Raw genomic sequence first — 23,370 nt, 5'->3', positions numbered from 1 at the left:
AAAAAAAAAAAAAAAAAAAAAAAAAAAAAAGAATGAAATTAGAACACTCCCTATCATCATACACAAAAATAAACTCAAAATGGATTAAAGACCTAAATGTAAGACCGGACACTATAAAACTCTTAGAGTAAAACATAGGAAGATCACTCTTTGACATAAATCACAGCAAGCTCTTTTTTGATCTACCTCCTAGAGTAATGGAAACAAAAACAAAAATAAACAAATGGGACCTAATGAAACTTAAAAGCTTTTGCACAGCTAAGGACACTACAAACAAGACGAAAAGACAACCGTCAGAATGGGAGAAAATATTTGCAAACGAATCAAGGGACAAAGGATTAATCTCCAAAATATATAAACAGCTCATGCAGCTCAATATTAAAAAAACAAGTAACGCAATCCAAAAATGGAGGGAGGACCTAAATAGACATTTCTCCAAAAAGACATACAGATGGCCAAGAAGTACATGGAGAGCTGCTCAACATCACTAATTATTAATGAAATGCAAATCAAAACTACAATCAAAACTACACCTCACACTGGTTAGAATGGGCATCATCAGAAAATCTGCAATCAACAAATGCTGGAGAGGGTGTGGAGAAAAGGGAACCCTCTTGCACTGTTGCTGGGAATGTAAATTGATACAGCCACTATGGAGAACAGTATGGAGGTTCCTTAAAAAACTAAAAATAGAACTACCACACGACCCAGCAATCCCACTACTGGGCATATACCCAGAGAAAACCATAATTCAAAAAGACATATGCACCCCAATGTTCACTGCAGCACTATTTACAATAGCCAGGTCATGGAAGCAGCCTAAATGTCCATCGACAGACAAATGGATAAAGAAGATGTGGTACATATATACAGTGGAATATTACTCAGCCATAAAAAGGAGCGAAATTGGGTCATTTGTAGAGACGTGGGTGGATCTAGAGACTGTCATACAGAGTGAAGTAAGTCAGAAAGAGAAAAACAAATATTGTATGTTAATGTATACATGTGGAACCTAGAAAAATGGCACAGACGAACCGGTTTGTAGGGCAGAAATAGAGACACAGATGTAGAGAATAAACGTATGGACACCAAGAGAGGAACGTGGTGGGGAGGGGGGTTGGTGTGATGAATTGGGAGATTGGGGTTGACATATGTACACTAATATGTATAAAATGGATAACTAATAAGAAAGTGCTATATTAAAAAATAAATAAAATATAATTCCAAATAAAATGTATAGATATATACACATATACATACATATACACATATATAAATGCACTATATATATGCTACACACAGTCACAGCATATATACACAATACACATCATACATAATCCATAAATATACACTGTAAATAAATACATACTGTAAAACTATATTGCACTAAGTATGTGCATATTATTTTGGAATGAAGGGACTATTTTACCCTTCCATTGATAATAGGAACACTGGAAACTCAAGGTCTGCTACCTCCAGTGGGTAATTTGGATTTTCTGGGAGGAAAAAGAGACCCAGATTAGGAAACACACATCCAAAGCTTCAGCATGGACCTAATAAGATTGTGCTTCGTCCTAAGTTCATCTATAGAAAACTGCTAGGCACTAGACTGTGCTGTCGAAGCAGAAATCAGGGTCTCTCACATAAAGAATCTCACACCACAAGCCACCTAGAAAAGCCCGTTTCAACCATTTACGTTCAAGCCGTGGAATCTCAACTTTGGCTCAGTATTCTTTCCCGAGGCTACAGTTCCCCAGGGTGAGGGTTTGTGCTGTGCACTTGGAGGGGACAATGGACAAGAGTGCCCTGGAAGCAGCAATGATGAGAGAGCTGCCCCTGCCTTGCTTAAGCCTAAACTGAGAGGGACGGGAAAGGCAGCAGAAGCCCCAGAGCTGACCAGACCAGGGGGCGCTGAATATCTGAAAATTGCCTCCATTTCAAGCCTTCTCTCTGTCAGATAGCAGACTCAGTAATGGAAAGTTAAAAAAGAACCTTTGAAAATGCTCTTGCCTTTCTAAACATATTTGAACTAAAAGGTGGAATTATTTGCAGCATTCTACCACTCAGACAAAGAGGGGTTAAGGCACGGGTTCAGATTCCCACAGAGAAGAAAATGTATAACCAGTGAATTGCACCATGTTTCCTGCATTGTTAATGATCCTTTGGAGTGGGAGACAATGAGGGGGGCGCCAAGAGGTCGTCATCCACCAAGGAACACATTGTTCATAACAACAGGCATTGCTTTTTTGAGACCCAGGGGCCCAGGTGAGGGCTAGCAAGCTACTACAAAGGCTAATTTAACGTGTGGGATTAATATGTTAATTTGATGCTCTCCTGTTTGGTTAAGTGTTGCATTTCTATATTTCTAAGTCTGGCATTCAAATCTCTTTATGGGGGGACTATTTGGCCTCTCTAACCTCTTTTCCTCCATTCTCCCCAGTGACAGCCCCTTGACTGTCAAAGCAGCCTCCTCACCTGAGCATGGCACGCCCACGCCTGACTTCAGGCTGTGTGTGCTATTCCCCTGGCCTTGAGCCTGTCTTCTCCCTACTTACCTACCCAAATCCAAGATCTTAATTCCTCAGAATCCTACTCAAGCCCCAGATCTTTAAATAAACCATTCCTAAAAGCTGAGCTCACTCTGACCACCACCCCATAAGAACATCAGCTGCCTCTATGACTCAGTCGGGTCTCTCTGCACATAATGCCTTATACTGGTCCTCAACTGGTGTGCACACATCTTGCCTCTCCAACCAAATCATAAACTCGTGGGGATGGGGATGATGACTCACCGCTCTTCTCTTCCACTGTTAGCTCTCTGACATGGAGCCATAACCTCACCTTACTTGACTCCCCAATAGCATCAACACCATTGACCACTCCCTCCATGAAGTACCTTCTTTTTCTTGGTCTCTGTGAAATTATCCTCTAGATTTCCCTCCCACCTCTTGGTCCCTCCTATCTCTCTATCTAACTTCTAAATGTTGGTGTCCTCAGTTCATTCCTGGGCAGTCTCCTTTTCCTCTCTTTCTGTACTCCCTTCTCTTTAGAAAGTCTCAGACAATTCCACAGCTCCAAATTATCATCTACATGCTCCCAAACATCTGTCTCCAGCCCAGACCTTTCTTCTGAGCAATGCCTGGGAAGAATAGGCCAATTAGTATTTTATGATATTTATGAAGACAAGTCCATTTTTAAAATATAAATCACTTAGCTCCTCATGGAGAAAAGCTCTCATTCCGTGGTTTTATTGCCTCTCTACTCCAAAGGAGCCACTGCAAAGATGATCATCCTGATAGGAGGCCAGGTGAGATACCTTATTCATGGAGAAAATCAACTAATAATAGACTGTACCATTATACACTGATAGACTAGTACACTGTATTCACTGAAGCACCAAAAGAATATGCAAAAAAAAGGAATGAGGAGGGAGGGATCAAGTCTTTCACTCAGAGTTCCCTAACTGCAATGTGTCTCCCACATAGGACACTGTAATTTTTTTTTCCTAGATGAGCAAACTCAGAAACAAAGGACCAGGTTGACTCTGCCTAAATGGGCTCAGTCTAAGAAGGGTTCTGGTCTGAAGAAAAGGGTCATTGACAGGAAGCACTTGATCTCTGTCGAAATGAATGCAAGTGGTGGAGGAATAGAAGATTATGAGCCATTGTCCAACAGAATAACTCTTCTCAGACCAGTTTGCTTTGTATTCCTTCAGTGAGTTAGCTGGGCTATGATCACTGACCTCCAGTGAAAAGGTTTTCTGATCAGGCCAACTGCCATGTACATCTTGCCAACTGGTGAGTTAGGGTTCCACAGAACTAGGAAACCATTGGGTGGATCATGCCAATAGTTTTACAATCAATTATCCTTTCAAGTTGACTGACCTCTCAAACTCCTCTTCAAAATCAAACTGATCAATATAACTGATAAACTGAATGGACATCACCACAGAGCTATGGGTTCTTTCTGACACAGCAGAGCATCAGGTCCCTCCAAGAACCATTAAACTGACCATCCATGATTTTCACTGGAGGCATGTTTTCTCAATTAAGTCTATACATAAAAATTTTACTGCTTCAGATAGGACATAAATCAGCTCAGCAGGACACTCTTGGGGCAAAGAAGAAGGGACAAGGGCTGGGGGAAGAGGATGTATTTAAATTACTCAATGAAATGGAAATCAGGGGTAGGGTGGGTGAGCAGCTTGAGATATAGATTCTCCTTTGTGTAGGAATAACTAACAAGCACCCTGAAGGTGTCTTACTTCAAAGGAGAGATCAAAAGCTTTAAATGATACATTAAACAAGATGGACTTAATTGATATATATAGGACATTCCATCCAAAAACAACAGAATACACATTCTTCTCAAGTGCTCATGGAATATTCTCCAGGACAGATGATATCTTGGGTCACAAATCAAGCCTTGGTAAATTTAATAAAATTGAAATCATATCAAGTACCTTGTCCAACTACAACGCTATGAGACTAGATATCAATAACAGGAAAAAATCTGTAAAAAATACAAACGTATGGAGGCTAAACAACACACTACTTAATAACCAAGAGATCAATGAAGAAATCAAAGAGGAAATCAAAAAATACCTAGAAACAAATGACAATGAAAACATGACGACCCAAAGCCTATGGGATGCAGCAAAATCACTTCTAAGAGGGAAGTTTATAGCAATACAATCCTACCTTAAGAAATAAGAAACATCTCAAATAAACAACCTAACCTTACACCTAAAGCAATTAGAGAAAGAACAAAAAAAACCCAAAGTTAACAGAAGGAAAGAAATCATAAAGATCAGATCAGAAATAAATGGAAAAGAAATGAAGGAAACGACAGCAAAGATCAATAAAAGTAAAAGCTGGTTCTTTGAGAAGATAAACAAAATTGATAAACCATTAGCCAGACGCAAAAAGAAAAAAAGGGAGAAGACTCAAATCAATAGAATTAGAAATGAAAAAGGAGAAGTAACAACCGACACTGCAGAAATACAAAAGATCATGAGAGATTACTACAACCAACTCTATGCCAATAAAATGGACAACCTGGAAGAAATGGACAAATTCTTAGAAATGCACAACTTCCGAGAATGAACCAGGAAGAAATAGAAAATATGAACAGACCAATCACAAGCACTGAAATTGAAACTGTGATTAAAAATCTTCCAACAAACACAAGCCCAGGACCAGATGGCTTCACAGGCGAATTTTATCAAACATTTAGAGAAGAGCTAACACCTATCCTTCTCAAACTCTTCCAAAATATAGCAGAGGGAGGAACACTCCCAAACTCATTCTACAAGGGTCTCACCCTGATACCAAAACCAGACAAAGATGTCACAAAGAAAGAAAACTACAGGCCAATATCACTGATGAATATAGATGCAAAAATCCTCAACAAAATACTAGCAAATAGAATCCAACAGCACGTTAAAAGGATCATACACCATGATCAAGTGGGGTTTATCCCAGGTATGCAAGGATTCTTCAATATATGCAAATCAATCAACGTGATACACCATATTAAAAAATCGAAGGAGAAAAACCATATCAGCATCTCAATAGATGCAGAGAAAGCTTTTGACAAAATTCAACACCCATTTATGATAAAAACCCTGCAGAAAGTAGGCATAGAGGGAACTTTCCTCAACAAAATAAAGGCCATATATGACAAATCCAGAGCCAACATCGTCCTCAATGGTGAAAAACTGAAAGCATTTCCACTAAGATCAGGAAGAAGACAAGGTTGCCCACTCTCACCACTATTATTCAACGTAGTTTTGGAAATTTTAGCCACAGCAATCAAAGAAGAAAAATAAATAAATAAAAGCAATCCAAATCAGAAAAGAAGTAAAGCTGTCCCTGCTTACAGATGACATGATCCTATACACAGAGAATCCTAAAGATGCTACCAGAAAACTACTAGAGCTAATCAATGAATTTGGTAAAGTAGGATACAAAATTAATGCACAGAAATCTCGTGCATTCCTATACACTAATGATGAAAAATCTGAAAGTGAAATTAAGAAAACACTCCCATTTACCATTGCAACAAAAAGAATAAAATATCTAGGAATAAACCTACCTAAGGAGACAAAAGACCTGTATGCAGAAAATTATAAGACACTGATGAAAGAAACTAAAGATGACACAAATAGATGGAGAGATATACCATGTTCTTGGATTGGAAGGATCAATATTGTGAAAATGACTCTACTACCCAAAGCAATCTACAGATTCAATGCAATCCCTATCAAACTACCACTGGCATTTTTCACAGAAGTAGAACAAAAAATTTCACAATTTGTATGGAAACACAGAAGACACTGAAGAGCCAAAGCAATCTTGAGAAAGAAAAACAGAGCTGGAGGAATCAGGCTCCCTGACTTCAGACTATACTACTAAGCTACAATAATCAAGACAGTATGGTACTGGCACAAAAACAGAAATACAGATCAATGGAACAGGATAGAAATCCCAGAGATAAACCCATGCACATATGGTCACCTTATCGTTTTTTGGTTTTTTTTTTTTGGCGGCACGCGGGCCTCTCACTGTTGTGGCCTCTCCTGTTGCGGAGCACAGGCTCCACACGCGCAGGCTCAGCAGCCCAGCCGCTCCGTGGCATGTGGGATCTTACCGGACCGGGGAATGAACCCATGTCCCCTACATTGGCAGGCGGACTCTCAACCACTGTGCCACCAGAGAAGCCCTGGTCACCTTATCTTTGATAAAGGAGGCAAGAATATACAGTGGAGAAAAGACAGCCTCTTCAATAAGTGGTGCTGGGAAAACTGGACAGCTACATGTAAAAGAATGAAATTAGAACACTCACTAACACCATACACAAAAATAAACTCAAAATGGATTAAAGACCTAAATGTAAGGCCAGTCACTATAAAACTCTTAGAGGAAAATATAGACAGAACACTCTATGATATAAATCACAGCAAGATCCTTTTTGACCCACCTCCTAGAGAAATGGAAATAAAAACAAAAATAAACAAATGGGACCTAATGAAACTTCAAAGCTTTTGCACAGCAAAGGAAACCATAAACAAGAAGAAAAGACAACCCTCAGATTGGGAGAAAATATTTGCAAATGAAGCAACTGACAAAGGATTAATCTCCAAAATTTATAAGCAGCTCATGCAGCTCAATATCAAAAAACAAACAACCCAATCCCAAAATGGGCAGAAGACCTAAACAGACATTTCTCCAAAGAAGATGTACAGATTGCCAACAAACACATGAAAGAATACTCAACATCATTAATCATTAGAGAAATGCAGATCAAAACTACAATGAGATATCATCTCACACCGGTCAGAATGGCCATCATCAAAAAATCTAGAAACAGTAAATGCTGGAGAGGGTGTGGAGATAAGGGAACCCTCTTGCACTGTTGCTGGGAATGTAAATTGATACAGCCACTATGGAGAACAGTATGGAGGTTCCTTAAAAAACTAAAAATAGAACTACCGTACGACCCTGCAATCCCACTACTGGGCATATACCCTGAGAAAACCATAATTCAAAAAGAGTCGTGTACCACAATGTTCATTGCAGCTCTGTTTACAACAGCCAGGACATGGAAGCAACCTAAGTGTCCATCAACAGATGAATGGATAAAGAAGATGTGGCACATATATACAGTGGAATATTACTCAGCCATAAAAAGTAACGAAATTGAGTTATATGTAGTGAGGTGGATGGACCTAGAGTCTGTCATACAGAGTGAAGTAAGTCAGAAAGAGAAAAACAAATACCGTACACTAACACATATATATGGAATCTAAAAAAAAAAAAAATGGTCATGAAGAACCTAAGGGCAAGACGGGAATAAAGATGCAGACCTACTAGAGAATGGACTTGAGGATACAGGGAGGGGGAAGGGTAAGCTGGGACATAGTGAGAGTGGCAGGGACATATATACACTACCAAACGTAAGCAGCCAGATAGCACAGGGAGATCAGCTCGGTGCTTGGTGACCACCTAGAGGGGTGTGATAGGGAGGGTGGGAGGGAGGGAGACGCAAGAGGGAAGAGATATGGGAACATATGTACACGTATAACTGATTCACTTTGTTATAAAGCAGAAACTAACAAACCATTGTAAAACAATTATACTCCAATAAAGATGTTAAAAAAAAAAAAAGGAGCGATCAAATCGAGAATTGGCAAGAAGTAGTGTCTCTCTACTGATGCTTCAAAATGTTTCCACTTATTAAAAGATTTCTGTGCTGAACACAAATTCTAGCTCCCCGGGAGAGTACTTGTACAGAGAAGAAGCATGCTGCTTTAGCAGTAACTCCTCTTCATCCACCCTGCTTGGTGCCTTGTGAAAATGCCTTTTGTCAGCTTCCCACAGCTCTGGGCCTCAGTGAGTCACAGCCAATATTCCCCCCTCTCATAAAGCAGCAGGGTACCAGGAAGACTAACTCCTCCCTACCCTTTTCTTTCTTCTATATATATTTTGTGCATCACTAAACCAATTAGCATTTTGCTGTCACTAGACCAATTAGTGTCTACCCTGCTACAAAACAATCTCCCTATATAATGTTCAATAAGCCTCAGCCTTAGTGAGTTCTTCCAGTATTCAATCTATATTCTTCGTGCTGCTGTGTAAGCTTATTACCTCCTATATGCCCCTCAGTAAAGTCAGAAAATATATTCACTCATTCATTCAGCAAGTATGTACTGCATGCTTCCTCTGCGCCAGGCATCATATGTGTCAAGGATACAGATCTCTGATTTCATGAGGCTTACAGTCTGGTGAGGGAGATAAGGATTAAATAAATTATTGTATAAAAGTATTTCATTGTAACTGTGATAGGTACAACAGAAGAGACCACGTACAAGGTGCCCCCAAATGAGTTACTAATTGGGACCTGATTGACTTAGGAGGGTCAGTAAAGGGTACCCAATCAAGCCGTCATTGAAGGTGAAATCTGAAGGAAGAAATAGGAGGGAAAGGAGCAAGAGCATTGTAGAGATGGAAGAGCCTGTGCGGGGGAGCTGGGGCTGGAGAGCCCAGGTATGTAAACGAACAGAAGGAAGGACAGAGTGCGAGGGGAGAGAGGCAGAGAGGATGGAGAGAGGTAGCAAGATCGAGATCAGCCAAGGCCTTATAGGTCATCTTAAATATTGTGGACTGAGCCCAGAGAAAACGGTATGCCACTAAGGATTTTAAGGACAACAGCATGGTTCGTTAGGTTTTTATTGAGAAGCATCATTTACTACTATGAGAATAATGAACTGAAGAAGACAAAAGTGGAAGAGAGAGACCAGTTCAAAGCTACTTGGTAGACTGGGCAAGAAATGATAACAGTGGGGTTAGGATGATTCAGTGGAAATGGAAACAATTTTTAAAAATTAAGATCTACCTAGGAGGTAGAACGTACAGTACATACAGGTAGAACTGGGAGAGAGGGAGGTACAAAGGATAACTTGATGGTTTTGGCCTTGAGTGACTAGAAAGATGACGGTGGCTTTTGTAGAAAGAGAGAATGCTAGAGGCAAAGGAGCTAATTGGAATTATTGGGGGACGGGGGTCCACGAGGTCCGTATTAAGCATGTTAAGTCTGAGATATCTGTGAGATATTCAAGTGGAGACGTTCAGTAGCCAGCTGGATATACAAGGCGCCACATCAGTAATAAAAATCATTCTATATTATAGCAGAGTCAAACACTATATTCTTTTACTTTTCTTTTTTTTTTTTTTTCTAGAAAAGGGGTATGTTCCAGAACTGTATTATTCAAAATGGAAGCCACTAGCCACAAGGGGGCTACTTAGATTCAAATTAATTAAAGTTAAATAAATTAAAAAACTAGTTTCTCAGTGATGCTAGGCGCATTTCAAGTACTCAGGGTGGCTCGTGACTACTTGTATTGGACAACACAATGGACATTTCCATTACTGCATAAAGTTCGATGGGAAAGCCCTGGCTAGAACGTCAGAGGGCTTCCTATTTACAACACTCAGCTCTGACTGGTCTTTCAGTGAGCGTTCAACTGTCACCAAGAAATAGAATCCTACTGTATTTTGTGTCCCAGACAAAGCTTTGAGGTTGAAGATGAAGAAGATATGGGGAAAGAAGTAATGATAATCCTTGTTATTCAGATATCTTTCAATCCATCATAAAAAAGAAACAACAAAACAAAACAGATGAAGGATGAAAGGCATGGGGAGAGTGTATAAGAGGCATGGGGAGAGAGCCCATATTTTAAAAATACTATCAGATCAACTGGGGAGACTAAAATCAGATGAAATTAAGTACCAAGGAGGCATTAAGTGCTTATTTGGATTTTGACAAAAGAATGGTAAATTTATAGCCAATATTTTACAATAACTATAAATGGAGTATAACCTTTAAAACTGTGAATCACTATGTTGTACACCTGTAACATATAATATTGTACAATAATATTGTACCTCAATTTTAAAAATGAATGGGAAATGGATTCATGAAAGAGAGGGAAGGATGTAACCCAAGTGGGGAAACAATTTATTCAAAAGGCTGTGTACGTCTGGAATGCCAGCCATGTTTTTCTGAAAGAAAACAGAATCTGTGATGAACTGTATAAGAAGCAGAGTAATGGAGAAAAAGTCCTTAAGTGAACAAGTGGAAGAAGAACTAAAGAACCCAATTTGGAAGCATTAATTGTGTACTGACTTACTGAGGCTAACTCAGACACGCAGCTAACCACTGGGGATATAAGTGATAATGGGGTCCTGACCTCGTGCTCAAGAAGCTCCTAGTCTAAACAGCCATAGCCAACCACCAGGCTGTCAGGATGCAAGACAGGTGATAAAAATAGGTTTTACAAAATGTGTTCTTGCTCAATAAATATGTAAACTAAACGCCACATTTGCAACATACAAGACGTATATCTCACCAAAGAAATGCGTGTTCAGAAATTACTATACACCTGGGAGCTTAAGTTGTGGATGGAAGCTCAAATGAGGTGAACAACGTGAAGGTCCTGGAATGAGCTGTGATGGGGCAGAGCAGACATTCAAGTGCTTCATCCTGTGAGCATGTCTTTTCACTGTCTTCCTTCATTTTTAACCAAAATTAAGAAGCCAGACACTACATTGCACAGCGTGGGTTACTCCTTTAATATTTTAAATTCTTTAGATTTCTTAGTAATGTAAGCCATGGCTCAAAGTCTACGGAGCTCTGCATACGATTAAGTTCAAGGTTAATGTCAGACCCTTCACGAGGGAACATGGAAATGTGTCATAGGGCTTCAGCCGGGGCTGAAAAGAATTTTCTGGCTCTCATGCCTGATGACTGGGTTTCCCACTTTGGGGAAGACTACTTAGATTTGACGGTGAAGTTTGTAACCTTTATGATACCACCCTTTATGGTTTTTCTTTGTGTTACAAAGCCATGACTTTCATTGAAATTCCACTTTCTACTGGAATTCACTGACATTTCTTTCCTGCTGATTGCTGGGTACCAGTACTGAATAAAAGACTTATCTGTAAACATACATAAACATATTTAACTTCCTTCAGGAGTGTTATTTTTGTTATGTGCTTTGTATCAGTTTTTATTGAAACAACTGTCCACTTGTACTATGGCTATCTTTATAGAAAAACACTCAGATGTATTATATTTTGGTGATGTTGGCTTTCTGAAATACATTTGCTTTAGTTGCAAATACGGGGGTAATTTACCCACGTTAATCATTTCCCAGTAAATCTCTTGTGTTTTACCGCCGGCCATGAACACTGATGCTAGCATATTTCTTTTTAGATACTTTTTTTCAGGGTTATCGGAATACTGCTGCATATTCAGAATTGATGATTTCCTATAAGATTCTAATACATACCATGCCACACTTACATGATAAAACACTTGCTCATAGTTTAAAATCACTTAAAATATGTGTGTAAAGAAAAATGCTTAATTTTCCAAATCATTTGCCTATAGAGTGCGAATGTGTCTTAAATCCTTACCTGATTTTTATGCTACTAGAACTTATCAAAACAGCAACGATTAAAAATACCAGTACTACTCAGTATTGGCAAGGGCATTCTCAGGCACTGTTGGGTAGGAATGTAAATTGGCAAACTTTGTCTACAGGGCAGTTAAGAAACAGGTAAGCAAGTATGTATGGCAAAACTTAAAAGTGAGAAAAACCTTTAACTTAGCAATGTTACACTGAAGAATGCACCCTGGTTATGATAGTCATCTCAATGCAACTGGTAACTGCAGAAAAACTGGAAGAACATGTTAATAATAGGAGACTAATTAAATAAGTTATGACACATCCACATAATGGAATTCTATGAAGCCATTAAAAAGGGTTGTTAGAGGGCTTCCCTGGTGGCGTAGAGGTTGAGAGTCCACCTGCCGATGCAGGGGACACGGGTTCATGCCCTGGTCCGGGAAGATCCCACATGCCGCAGAGCGGCTGGGCCCGTGAGCCATGGCCGCTGAGCCTGCGCGTCTGGAGCCTGTGCTCCGCAATGGGAGAGGCCACAACAGTGAGAGGCCCGCGTACCACAAAAAAGGAAAAAAAAAAAAAAAAAAAAAAGGGTTGTTAGAAATGCATTTGATGACAAAATAAGGCGTCCTGATACAACTGTATCTCTAGTATAACAGCATGTTTTAAATGGGGTGTGTGTGTGTGTGTGTGTGTGTGTGTGTGTGTGTGTGTGTAGAGAGAGAAAAAATATAGAAGAATGGGATTAACAGTGGTTTCTCTTGAGGAGACCTTTTTCTTTCCTTATACTTGTCTGAATTTTCTAATTCTCATATAATAAATATGTATTACTTTTATAGTTAAAACATTTATTTAAAAAAAATAGCTACAGAAGCCTCTTTTTCAGCTGTCCTACCTCTGGGCACACAAGTTTTGAACCAATCTAGCAGGAATGACCCACAATGGGGTAAACGTGATGACCGCCTTCCCTCCCAAACCCAGTCCACCGAGCGTGGCTGTCCCCTACTGCACAAGCAAGGACCCAGCTCACCAAGCTGTCCTGGACACGTGGCGCCTGCACAAGCCTCTGGACTCCGTTCTCCACGGTGACTCCCAGCCAGTTGAGTGTTGCCCAGCACCAGAGGTAGTCATTCCCACCATGCCAGAAGCTCACAAACGCAAACGTCATTGCAGTGGAAAACAGTGTCCCTAGCAGGCCGTGCTGGGACCCGCCCGCTGGAATGTACACATACCTAGAGACAGAAGAGGCTTTTAGGAACCATGTGGAGGGCTGTCCCGGCAATACCGCTTTCTCCCGGGCTTGATTCTCCCATCACACATTGCTGTTCACTGTGTGCAGACCCTTCCTGACTTCCAGGAAGCCACAGAGCACTCCCTGAATTCTCCATCACACACGGAGGTGGCAATACATAAACCTCAGCTCTGAGGGGCTTTAGCTTAAATGAACACACAGGCTAAAGAGCTCTCACTACTCGAGCAAAATAGCACTTATAGGAGGCAGGGTGAGGAGTACTGAATTTAGAGTTTCTAAAAGGGATGCACCCCACCGTAGAAGCTCACTCACAGAATGGCAGTTAAGTTTCTGGTTACATGAGGACACCAGACTTCAAGGCAGCTATGTATTTTACAGTTCAAAACTATTAAGTTTCTGGTAAACCCAGTATTTAAGCACAGTTGCTGAATTCAGGCCCCTAAATGGCAGGACAGCTCCTGCAGAAGAGGGGGGCCAAGGCCAGACCCTCGTGCTTTCCTGGGAAGGTGCCCAGAAGCAGTATGAATTCGCACTGTGCTCACAGGGCAGCCAACTTATCACCCAAAAGCTACAGCCATCCCTCGGGTATGTTCTCTACTGTTGAGACAGCTGTCTGACTACATACCCACAGAGCCGTGTTCTTCAATCAGTATGTTCCTGCTAGAGTTGGGCAAAACTCACATCTTGGGTTGTCAGGATCTGGACAACTAGGAACACGCCCTCCTTACAGCAGCCTTTTTTAAAAAGCCCATAGGCCTTTGTTTACTGCTGGTCAGTGCTTCTTTGCCCAACCTTCTTCCACGAAGGAGAAGGAAATCATCATTCCCTGAATACACAGTGTGTCCCAGGCACGGCACTAGACACTTTCCATGGATCACTCAGCTTGATTCTTTGAAACACCATATGCTGTTCTAGCATGCCAACCCATGGACAAGTTGTCTTGTTTATATATTATTTTAATATTTTGTCAGAAATGTTATCTTTAAAATCATTTTCGAATAGAACAGTTTTATAGGCAAGCCGAAAAAAACAAAATAAAAACCATTCCCCAGTCAATAAATACTTCTAAAGACTATGTGACTATAAGTATTTTTAAATGTCCTCCCTCACCTTCCAAGGTGCTCCAGGTTAGACGGTAGCTTATGTGATCAGCTTAGCTAGCCCCACTATCTGGGTGAGAAAAACGGGCTGAGAAGGGGAAGAGCCTAGATGCAAATCTGCGACTATGGCACCAGAGTTAATGTTTTCCATTACACCCCTGGGTTTATTTTGAAAGCCCTCCTATCTTACATCCCAATCTGAAACAAACCGGAAAGGATGTGAGAGTGTAGGTATTTCAGAAACAAGCGAAGCAAAGAAAATACTTTCTCTTGTGCACAAACAAGACCATCTTGACAATCAAGTTAGCAAATACGCATCAAGCACTCACTACCGATTAAGGAATCCTCCATCTGCTGTCAAGCATTTATTTAGGCCTCCAGGGCAGGCCTGGCATTATGAGCAACGCAGAGACATAAGACGTTGTTCCTGCCCAAAGGACAGGTATAGCTGGTTGTGAAACAATAGCAAACAAGTCCCATCATTAAGCTGATATGGTACTTGTTTGCTATATGATACGGTAGAAAGTATACCGGGACGGCTTAAGAGTGTGGAGGAGAACAGGGTCAGTGGAGGCGAGTGGGTTATGGGAGGCTTAATGGTAAAGGTCCCCACCCTGGCAAGGCCTAGAGGATGAATTCTGCCAGGCAAAGGGGAGAAGGGTGGGTGCTGCATCACGGACCAAGAAGGGGCGGGCAACGAGCCAGAAAAGCCTGCCAGCCCCAGGAACAGGTGTTTTATTTGGCATTCTGCTGCCCCCTACAGGCTGCTTGGTTATTGGTGTAGAACGCTCAGCAGAGGCAAAAAACGGACCACAGACCTCTGCAGCCTCCTACCTGCATGAAGGTAACGACTGACCCATCGTGGAGCTCCATGGGGCTATACTCCACTTCATACAATCAGTTCTGTGTGTAAGAAGGTTGCATGTTAAAAAAAAAAAAAATGGGGTGGTCAAACCAAGTTCAAAAGGATAAGAAATAACTGCTGTTTACAGAAACTTTGCAGATAATCATTTTATAAAACAAGTTAATTCTGATCCTAATACTCTTCTCATCCAACACTGGTGTGTTTTATGTTGAGATTTTTGTTGTATCTCACTAAGTTAAAGTGAGCTGCACTACATATATCAGAAAACCCCAGTATAGAATAAAAACCTCGCATCGTCCACATCAATGGTCCTTAATATTAGATTCAACTCCAAAAAGAACATGTTTCCAAGCTTGTGACAAGGAAGCATCTAGCCCCATAATTACATGCACAGCTATTTCAGGCATCTCTTGGCATCATGGCTTTGTTACTTTGCCTTCAAAAGTGACAGCCGACAAAAATCTCTGAAAATTCCTTTTACTCCAGAAACTCATATATGGCAGGTCTCCAAGGACATGAGGTTGCTTGCTTGGTTTAAACCAGAAGAGGGTATGGTTTCTAGACTGGAAGACAAAAATCCCTTCTTCTCTCTTAATTTCTAGAAGGCAGTAGATACAGCAAGGAGAGCGAGCATGTTTCCTTTTTACAAATTCTACCAGGCTTGTGTCAGTTCCATGATTAATAAAAACAGAAGTACGTGTCTCTTTTAGAAAAGCAGTAGTACGACCTCACTTGCTTAGATCCGCTGCACACTGAAATTGATTTCCCAGTGGAAGAAAGCATTCAGTACCACCTTCTCAGCGAAGCAAAAATAAAAAGATTTTTTTTCCTGTCAGTGACTGTGTGAGCTTGAGTGTGCACAAGGCCTGCCCCTGCCAGGATGGCTTCGTGGGGTCACTGCTTGCAGAGAATGTTGCCTGAGGTAGTTACCATCCATCTGTGCCACCTTATTAATTTAAAACCATCTAACAGAATTAATGCAACATAGCAAACCCCCAACTCAGGAGGAGGAACCTATTTAAAATGTAGATGTTATTTATAACGTCTACCCTCTACTGAATATCCATGTACCAGGTACTTTATATAAACTGTTTCTAATCGCTTACACAACTTTGCAAGGATCAGCCCTATTTTACATGGGAGAGGTGGAATCCTAACCTAGAATGTTCTACTTTCAGAACCCCTAGGCCTGCGTTCTATGAAGCCATTTACTGTAATGGGAGCATCTCTTGGTGAGATGTTCCTCTGATTCAACCAAATCTTCAAAGCGGTCTCCACAGAAACATCCAACCAGTATTTTATTAACTGAAGAAAGATGCTCATTATTTACAAAGGAGTTTAGGCCAAGGAGCTCTGTGCCAGAAAGCCAGGGTTACAAGTTCCATTTTTAAACAGACTAAATAAATTCCTTCTGTCCCACCTACCGTCTTGTCCAGGCAGGCATCCTGCAGATGTCCATGTTAGAAGTTAAGTGTAAGAGGTTGATGGTTGGGGCTTGTTGCTGAGTAGTAGGCATACGTGAAGGGAGAAGAAAGTATCTATTTCCCTCATACCCACTCTGAAAAACAACTCAAGAATGTTTGACAGTTGGGACAGGGGTGGTGACAATCCACGTGGTAACAATAAATGCTGGAGAGGGTGTGGAGAAAAGGGAACCCTCTTGCACTGTTGCTGGGAATGTAAATTGATACAGCCACTATGGAGAACAGTATGGAGGCTCCTTAAAAAACTAAAAATAGAACTACCACACGACCCAGCAATCCCACTACTGGGCATATACCCAGAGAAAACCATAATTCAAAGAGGGACATGTACCACAATGTTCACTGCAGCACTATTTACAATAGCCAGGACATGGAAGCAACCTAAGTGTCCATCGACAGATGAATGGATAAAGAAGATGTGGCACATATATACAATGGAATATAAATATAATACAATACAGTATATAATATATACTATATTATATATAATATATAATTATACTATGTTATATATAAAAATATAATAAAATATAATGTAAGTCTCAGTCATAAAAAGAAACAAAATTCAGTTATTTGTAGTGAGGTGGACGGACCTAGACACTGTCATACAGAGTGAAGTAAGTCAGAAAGAGAAAAACAAATACCATATGCTAACACATATATATGGAATCTAAAAAAAAAAAATGGTTCTGATGAACCTAGGGGCAGGACAGGAATAAAGATGCAGAGATGGAGAATGGACTTGAGGACACGGCGGGGGGAAGGGGAAGTTGGGACAAAGTGAGAGAGTAGCATTGATATATACACACTACCAAATGTAAAATAGATGTCTAGTGGGAAGCAGATAAATAGCACAGGGAGATCAGCTGGGTGCTATGTGACCCCCTGGAGGGGTGGGATAGGGAGGGTGGGAGGGAGACACAAGAGGGAGGAGGTATGGGGATATATGTATACATATAGCTGATTCACTTTGTTACACAGCAGAAACTAACACAGCATCGTAAAGCAACGATACTCTAATAAAGATGTAAAACAAATTTAAAAAATTTTTAAAAAGACATTACTCTTAACATCACAATTCTCTCTTTTTTTCCAGGACCTACTCAATTGCTTCCTGGCTTGCCATGTTAGTTTCAAACCCTTTGCCACGAACCCCAGACCCTAGCAAGGTAAGAGGATGAGGCACCTAAGATACTGAAAGACTTGGTTTTTACTGTCCCGTGGATTGAGTTGAAGTTGCTGACTTCCCATCTTTAATTACCTATTACTTGGCTGAGCTGGGGCAGGCAGTGGCTGTCATCCTATTCCAGCTCTGCCTTATCTTTCTACCCTATTTCCCACTAGTTCTCTCGAAAAATCCTGAAATCCTGAACAAATGGGGCTTTCACACTTCTGTGCTTTTGGTCATACCATTTTCATATCCTCCATCCTCTCTGGTTTCCCAACTCCTCCAGGAAGTCTCTTTTAAATATTCCCACTCTCTATTTAACCCAGAGAACCTACTGTTTGTACCACTGAATTGAACAGTTATTCATCAAAAGATGTCTTTTCTATTATGATGGTCATTTCAGCTAAACTGTAAAATTCTTTTAGGCAATTCTACATATGTATGTGTGTGTGTGTGTGTGTGTGTGTGTGTGTGTGTGCATGCATGCGTTATTATATAGTTACTAGTCAACAGTATTTAAATACCTAACAATATAATATTCATTTACTTTTCATAATCTCCAATAGCTTTTACATTTGTGATAAACTGTCACACTGTCACAGACCCATTACGAAAGATTAGGAAACAAGGAAGGATTACACGGACCTGCTCTCATTATTGGGGAGACTTTGGAAGACACCCATTCCCAAAGAATATAGAGACCTGATGGCTCTGAAGTCTCCCCACACTTTGTAACCCTACTTCCCCTATTAAAGTAAAACTCATGCAGCCCCAAAGCTCCAGACATATCCCAACCTTGAGAGATTTCAAAAATGACAAGTACCAGCCTTTTAAACACTAGAGTCTTTAGTGGCTGGGAAGGGAGGACTTCTGGCTGTGTCTCATTGGTGGTAAGGTGACCCCACCTTGGCTTCACCTGGGCTCTGAGATGAGTTCCTGCTTAGAGTTCTCTGCAGAGGTGGCCGTGCTCTCCTAAACCCAGCTCTCACGGGCAGTGGCTCCCGCAGCCCGACCCTGGCTCTGGCTTTGGCCTTGGCCCACGTCTGAGTTCTCTTTCTCACAGCCCAGTGATGACCCACCGGTCAAATCCCCAACCCTCCAGGTAGTGGACAAAGGTCTGGTGTTTAGTTCTCACAAAGGAACTAAACTATATATTTACTTATTAAGAGTTTTCAAAGGAAGATGCACGCAGAAAGTAAAATTTACTTTTAATATCTTTCTGCCCAGTACAGATCATAATGGGATTTTAATAAGTAAAAACCAGCAGTTGGTTAATGGGCATCTGCAGACCTTATCATCTCTGGAGGCTAAGAGAGGTCCACTTTCAAAGCAGAGGGCATGTCTGAGCTGGGCTAAGACTTTACTGAAAGATGCTGGCTAAAGGTTTTGTATGCAACTCTGAAAAATTGCCTATTAAAAGTGTTATGTCCTATTTGGCAACAAAATACTGTGGAATTTATAAAAGAGAGATTAAAACCTGGCTATATTTAGTCTACATTTAAACTTCTAGGTTCATGTAATTAGATGCCAACATTTTTTTAAAAAATTAATCTTTTCATTCCACGAAGCCAGTAGCTCAGTGGGCTGAAGTACCGTGCTGATGAACCTAAGCCTATAACTTCCATCCTAGAGAAAGATTCAACTCTACCCTCATAAACCAAAACCCAAACTCTAGCTCCCCAAAAGCTCTACCTTCCTTCCTGCGGAAGAGGCTAAAAGAGCATGAATGGCTCAGCCCAGCTGCCCTTGCCAGTAGAACACGCCCAAGCAGCAACAGCAGCAAGGCATGGGACAAGAAGGAGGGCAGCACCCGGATGCTGGAGATGTGGACTTGGTCCTGGCTCTGCCACTTACCAATCTCTGTAACCTTGACCTTGACAATCAAGGCTGCTCAGCTTAAGTCTGTACACTGAGCACATACTGGGAATGTTAAAATCTTCTTTGGTGTGAGTTGTTGTAAAGATCAGATGATACAATACATGTTTAAGGAGTTTGGAGATTTGAACACTCCATGTAAACGGAAGGATGCATACTTAATAACAATGGGCCAGCGGCAGCATGCCTGCACTCAGGAAAAAACAAGGTGCCGTTATCATAATGAATAGCATCCCTATATTTTTCACAAGCATTTCAAGGCATCAAGACCTCCGGCCTGCTTGCTCAGGGATGTTCTTCACTTAAAACCATTAGCCTTAAACATGCCACCATTGGCACCAGGTCGCTTAGTGCTAAGGGGTCAAAGCTAGAGCGGAGGAAAATTTTTTTCTCCTACTCTTCTAGGTTCTTTGGCTGGGCTAACAACATAAGAGACATAGGCAGATTAATAGGAGAAAGACAAATTTAATTACATATGCAGGGGAGTTCACAAAGACAGTGAGACTCCAGGGCAAGTGAGGCAGTTGAGGCTCATATGCTGTCCTGAGCTACGGAATGGGATAGGGATCTGGGGCTTCAAAGTGTAGGAAGGGAATTCACAGGGTGATTAAGAAGAGCAGATGTTTGGCCATTAGAAGTTTGCCCTGCCCCGCAGATAGGTCTTTCAGATAAATATGTTATCTCTGGTAATAGCTCTTTTTCTGGTACAGGCCCCCTGTCTAAATTCTTTGAGATAGTTCAGTAAGAGGGAAAAGTTCTTCCTGAGTCTGCTGGATCTTGATTGCCTGCAGCTCAAAATAATCCACATGCCAAAGTGGCATCTTTGGGGGGTGGCACATTCTGCCCCCCCTTCAAAGTGATGGGTTCAACACTCACATGGACTTGTTGATTATGCTTAACCCAGACACCTGATACAGGCTACAGAAGATCCTGTAGGGGCCATGTGGGCGGATCAGGGCAAAGCAGCCTCTACCACAACTTGGTCTGATACCAACATCTCACCTTCAAATCGCCGTAGCCCTTCCGCTCAGGTCCCCTCTTATCTACAGAGTACAAGTCACCTCACCAAGTCCTTTCCTTATAATGGGGGACTGCTGGGCGGGCAGGACCAGAAAGTGCTTATACCGGTTTAGTCATTCAACTCGTTTAAAGCAGCCTACTAAGGTCCCAGAGGTTAGAGTCTTGGTGATGCCCAAGTCTTTGCAGTATTACAACCTTCGTGCTTACAGACTGAAAAAACAAACAAGTCTTTAAGATGTCCTTCTTCAACAATGAGCTTCTAGTCACCAATGAGAGATGGGAAGGCCCGGGGGGGGGGGAGTGAGCAAAGAAAGGGGTGTGTGCTTTTTCCCTCCATGGGGCTGCTAACCCTCTCTTGTTTAAGAGCACACTGAAGCCTCAGCAATCCCCAGGGTTCCCGGGCCCACATCTACTTTGGGTTATACATAAACACCATATAAAACAGATTCTTTGGAGGTCTGAGCAAAGGAGAGTGAGCGGGAGTTTGCACTCTCTAGGGCTAAGGACTTGAGTCTCATCGCTAATAAAAAGGTCCTCAAAGCCTCAGTTTAATAACCACCAAGACTTCCTGGCTGCCTGCCTGTCTTCCCACCTTCCTCCTGAGAGGATGCTGAAAGCATCTATAAGCTGCCCTAGGCCGGACCAAGAGGGGGAGGGTACAAAAAGCCGGCTGTTGTGTAGGCAAACCCGCATGTTTGTAGGATGGAGGTGTGTGTGATTCCGTGTCTCAGAGTCAGAAGGAAAGGGTTGAGGGGAGAGACCCCATTGTCCCCTTCTCCTAACACACTTCTCAGCCTTTGTTCCATCAGCAGATCCCAAACCCAGGGTCCAAATTACCACCGTCTGGGGCATATGCCTCCTCTTATCAGCGGCTGTACTGTGTCTCCTTTGTGCTCCCTTTTCAGCTCTGCCTCTCACCCACATCCTATTCAGGGCCACTCCTGCTCGTCCTAATCTTCTCACTCGTTTATCACAGCTGTTAGGAAAATGTTCACTATAAAACGAACATGTACAACTCAAAAATGACTGTGCTGGTACAATGCCTTGGGTGGGTGGGTGGGGGGGCTCTAGAAGAACGCGCTCTGCAGACAAGCGCGCTAAAGAAATGCCTGACTGAATGCTGAAGCGTTTCATTCTCCATCTGGGTTGGTGGTGTGATGATTTTGAGACAGCTGTGCTGGACAGGTCCCCACAGAGGCAGGCCCACAGCCTTGACAGGTGTATACTCTACATTCCTATGGTGACACAGTATCTCAAGTGATAAAGCCCAGTAGGTTGGTCCCTCGGGCAAAAACAAAAATGAACTGCTGAGGCAAAGAAGAGGCAAATCCTTTGTCCCCGGGAAGCAACCAGTCTTAGAATGGCAGTCCCTAGCCTCAGGGGTCCTGCTTACAGCGCATAGCCATCACATTACGTCCTAAACTAAAACCCATCAGCCTGGCTTTTTAAAAATCATTCTCCCGCTGGCTCCCTCCTATGCCATCAACTCCATCTTACGAGTCTCCAGAACAGATTCTCCACTCCAATTAATGAACTTCATTCTTGCACAAGTGTGGGCCCTACAATCATGTCAGCCCACCCCCCAATCATGTAAGACCTCTGTCTGTCCTTTCCACCATCTGATCTTTCAAAATGGGTTCGGCATTCACTTCAGGGACTATTTCCCCCAGCTGATCCCACTGAATGCGGACGGCCCGATGATTCTTCATCTCTGCAGAATTCATGTGTTCGTCTCGGGCTAAGTTATTTCTTCAGGGTTGTTGATGTGCTGTTCCTTAGCAATTCTGAGCTACTTCATCAGGTCTGAGGGTACATGGGACTCCCCACCTCACAGTCAAGACATGGATCAGAGAACTATAACATTTCTCTTTGTATTTCCCCCAGAATCTAACTTAAACTCTGAACTCAGGGGGTGCTCAATGAACCCTGACCAACTGCTTTCTTTTCCTGTTCTTTTCCTCATCCTCCTTTCTCTGACTCATTCATTCATTCCCTTCCTCTTTTCCTTGTCACTCTATATACACAAAAGAGAATTCTCCATCTGGAAAGCGTGGCCTCCTGAGTAGATGTCCTTGTTCACGTCTGCCTCCACCACTTTCTTCTCTAAAGAGCTATGGGGTTTGGAGGGTGATATTTACAAAGTCAGACTAAATCACAGATGCCAACTGGAGGTGCCCCTAAGTGAGGGGACAGCTGGCAGGGACCAAGAGGTGGGACAATTAGCAACTCCAACTTCCCCAGGAAGCTGCCAGAAGTACCCAAAAGGGAGATTTAACCAAAAAGCAAAACTTCAGCGTTAAATGGTTTTAATATTAGAGCACCCAAACTGGGAGGTTTAAGATTTGTGATATTAACTTTAAAAGCCTCAAATAAAATCCTGGACATGCTCCTCAGTACCAGATGCGTGCGGGGGTGGGTGTTCACGAGGCCAGCGGGAGCGTGGCTTTGGCCCTTCGCTGGATCGCTTGGCTTAACTTTGCTAACAAAATCTCTTCCTCTGCCGTGAACATCACTTCCAAGTCCGATGTGCACTTTGGTCACAAGAAAAGTAGTGAGGGGTCAGGACCACTGTTGGACATGAACGAAGGCACACACACACACACACACACACACACACACACACACACACACACACACA

General features: G+C 41.9%; 1 protein-coding gene across 3 annotated transcripts in view; it reads right to left on the bottom strand.

Annotated features, from left to right (window-relative positions):
- Positions 1–23,370, bottom strand: part of HHAT (hedgehog acyltransferase) — a 363,625-nt gene that overhangs the window by 71,661 nt on the left and 268,594 nt on the right. For all 3 annotated transcript variants that reach the window (XM_029230718.1, XM_029230716.1, XM_029230717.1), the window contains one exon: positions 12,999–13,200. In XM_029230718.1, coding sequence (XP_029086551.1) covers positions 12,999–13,200 — 202 coding nt within the window. The remainder of the gene's footprint in view (positions 1–12,998; positions 13,201–23,370) is intronic.

Source organism: Monodon monoceros, unplaced genomic scaffold, assembly GCF_005190385.1.
Source record: "Monodon monoceros isolate NGI ecotype Baffin Bay Population unplaced genomic scaffold, NGI_Narwhal_1 Super_Scaffold_18, whole genome shotgun sequence".
In the NCBI taxonomy this organism is placed as follows: Eukaryota; Metazoa; Chordata; class Mammalia; order Artiodactyla; family Monodontidae; genus Monodon; species Monodon monoceros.
The sequence above is the reverse complement of the archived record's forward strand: the minus strand, read 5'-3'. Positions and strand labels throughout refer to the sequence as shown.